This window comes from Macrobrachium nipponense, chromosome 30 (assembly GCF_015104395.2).
Source record: "Macrobrachium nipponense isolate FS-2020 chromosome 30, ASM1510439v2, whole genome shotgun sequence".
Classification (NCBI taxonomy): domain Eukaryota; kingdom Metazoa; phylum Arthropoda; class Malacostraca; order Decapoda; family Palaemonidae; genus Macrobrachium; species Macrobrachium nipponense.
The window spans coordinates 53396223-53399663 of NC_087218.1; the positions used below are offsets into that span (position 1 = coordinate 53396223).

The following is a 3441-nucleotide window of genomic DNA, read 5'->3' on the forward strand; positions in this document are numbered from 1 at the left end:
CATTCACTGTCCATCTTCCTCATTCACTCCCTATCTTCCTCATTCACTGTCCATCTTCCTCATTCACTCCCTATCTTCCTCATTCACTGTCCATCTTCCTCATTCACTGTCCATCTTCCTCATTCACTCCCTATCTTCCTCATTCACTCCCTATCTTCCTCATTCACTGTCCATCTTTCCTCATTCACTCCCTATCTTCCTCATTCACTCCCTATCTTCCTCATTCACTCCCTATCTTCCTCATTCACTGTCCATCTTCCTCATTCACCTCCCTATCTTCCTCATTCACTCTCCATCTTCCTCATTCACTCCCTATCTTCCTCATTCACTCCCTATCTCCTTCATTCACTCTCCATCTTCCTCATTCACTCCCTATCTTACTCATTCACTGTCCATCTTCCTCATTCACTCCCTATCTTCCTCATTCACTCTCCATCTTCCTCATTCACTCCCTATCTTCCTCATTCACTCTCCATCTTCCTCATTCACTCCCTATCTTCCTCATTCACTCTCCATCTTCCTCATTCACTCCCTATCTTCCTCATTCACTGTCCATCTTCCTCATTCACTCCCTATCTTCCTCATTCACTGTCCATCTTCCTCATTCACTCCCTATCTTCCTCATTCACTGTCCATCTTCCTCATTCACTCCCTATCTTCCTCATTCACTCTCCATCTTCCTCATTCACTCCCTATCTTCCTCATTCACTCCCTATCTTCCTCATTCACTGTCCATCTTCCTCATTCACTCCCTATCTTCCTCATTCACTGTCCATCTTCCTCATTCACTCCCTATCTTCCTCATTCACTGTCCATCTTCCTCATTCACTGTCCATCTTCCTCATTCACTCCCTATCTTCCTCATTCACTGTCCATCTTCCTCATTCACTCCCTATCTCCTCATTCACTGTCCATCTTCCTCATTCACTGTCCATCTTCCTCATTCACTCCCTATCTTCCTCATTCACTGTCCATCTTCCTCATTCACTCCCTATCTTCCTCATTCACTCTCCATCTCTCATTCACTCTCCATCTTCCTCATTCACCTCCCTATCTTCCTCATTCACTCCCTATCTTACTCATTCATGTCCATCTTCCTCATTCACTCCCTATCTTCCTCATTCACTGTCCATCTTCCTCATTCACTGTCCATCTTCCTCATTCACTGTCCATCTTCCTCATTCACTCCCTGTCTTCCTCATTCACTCCCTATCTTCCTCATTCACTGTCCATCTTCCTCATTCACTCCCTATCTTCCTCATTCACTCCCTATCTTCCTCATTCACTCCCTATCTTCCTCATTCACTGTCCATCTTCCTCATTCACTCCTATCTTCCTCATTCACTCTCCATCTTCCTCATTCACTCCCTATCTTCCTCATTCATCCCTATCTTCCTCATTCACTCTCCATCTTCCTCATTCACTCCCTATCTTCCTCATTCACTGTCCATCTTCCTCATTCACTCCCTATCTTCCTCATTCACTGTCCATCTTCCTCATTCACTCCCTATCTTCCTCATTCACTGTCCATCTTCCTCATTCACTCCCTATCTTCCTCATGCACTCCCTATCTTCCTCATTCACTCCCTATCTTCCTCATTCACTGTCCATCTTCCTTCATTCACTCCCTATCTTCTCATTCACTGTCCATCTTCCTCGTTCACTCCCTATCTTCCTCATTCACTGTCCATCTTCCTCATTCACTCCCTATCTTCCTCATTCACTCTCCATCTTCCTCATTCACTCCCTATCTTCCTCATTCACTCCCTATCTTCCTCATTCACTGTCCATCTTCCTCATTCACTCCCTATCTTCCTCATTCACTGTCCATCTTCCTCATTCACTCCCTATCTTCCTCATTCACTGTCCATCTTCCTCATTCACTGTCCATTCTTCCTCATTCCATCCCTATCTTCCTCATTCACTCCCTATCTTCCTCAATTCACTGTCCATCTTCCTCATTCACTCCCTATCTTCCTCATTCACTGTCCATCTTCCTCATTCACTCCCTATCTTCCTCATTCACTGTCCATCTTCCTCATTCACTGTCCATCTCCTCATTCCACTCCCTATCTTCCTCATTCACTGTCCATCTTCCTCATTCACTCCCTGTCTTCCTCATTCACCTCCCTATCTTCCTCATTCACTGTCATCTTCCTCATTCACTTCCTATCTTCTCATTCACTGTCCATCTTCCTCATTCACTCCCTATCTTCCTCATTCACTGTCCTCTTCCTCATTCACTGTCCCATCTTCCTCATTCACTCCCTGTCTTCCTCATTCAACTTCCCGATCTTCCTCATTCACTGTCCATCTTCCTCATTCCCGCCCTATCTTCCTGCATTCACTCCCTATATTCCTTCCTCAATTCACTTCCCTATCTTCCTCATTCACTGTCCATCTTCCTCATTCACTCCACCCTATATTCCTCATTCACTGTTTCCATCTTCCCTCATTCACTCCCTATTCTTCCGCATTCACTCCCTCCCTTTCTTCCTCATTCAGTGTCTGGTCCATCTTCCTCATTCACTCCCTATCTTCCTCATTCACTGTCCATCTTCCTCATTCACTCCCCCTTCTTTCCCATTCAATCCCCCATCTCCCTCACATACTCCCCATCTTCCTCTTCCACTCCCCATCTTCCACCATTCCCTCCCCATCTTCCTCTTCCACTCCCTATCTTCCCCATTCAATCCCCCATCTTCCTCTTCCACGCCCCAACTTCCTAATTCACTCCCCCATTCCTCATTGACTCCCTAACTTCCTCATTCACTACCCATCTTCCTCATTCAATCCCCGATCTTCCTCATTCCCTCCCCCATCTTCCTCATTCACTCCCCGCATCGTTCCACCATTCCCTCCCCATCTTCCTCTTCCACGCCCCATCTTCCTCATTCACTCCCCATCTTCCTCATTCACTGTCCATCTTCCCAATTCAATCCCCATCTTCCTCACTTACTCCCCCATCTTCGTTCTTCCACCCCCCATCTTCCACATTCCCTCCCCATCTTCCTCTTCCACTCCCTATCTTCCCCAATCAATCCCCCATCTTCCTCTTCCACTCCCCATCTTCCACCATTCCCTTCCCATCTTCCTCATTCACACTCCCCCATCTACACGACTTCCAATTCTCCTTCTCCTCGGCTCTTTCACCCCATCTTTTTCCCAGCTGTGTCACCCTCCTGGCTATCATCCGCAAACCCTTTCCTGTATCGAGAGTTATCAAGAATTTTGGGGAGGAAAAGCATAGAAGAAGCAAATTTGAGAGAGAGAGAGAGAGAGAGAGAGAGAGAGAAATCTGGGTCATGTCAAGTCAATTAATTTGAGTTTTGTCTCCCGGTCTTTGGACACCTTTTGCATGACGACTCAGATTTTCTTATATTTTTTTCGAGTTCTTTAGAAGCCAAAACGAAATCTCTCATCTACGTTTACAGACTCCTT

General features: G+C 46.0%; 1 protein-coding gene across 1 annotated transcript in view; it reads left to right on the forward strand.

The window, feature by feature from the left end:
* The window catches only part of LOC135202159 (mucin-3B-like), a 14227-nt gene extending 11467 nt beyond the window's left edge, over positions 1-2760 (forward strand). The window contains exon 4 of the mRNA XM_064231413.1: positions 1-2760. This exon is cut by the window's left edge and continues 424 nt beyond it. Coding sequence (XP_064087483.1) covers positions 1-2760 — 2760 coding nt within the window.
* The last annotated feature ends 681 nt before the right edge of the window (positions 2761-3441 follow it).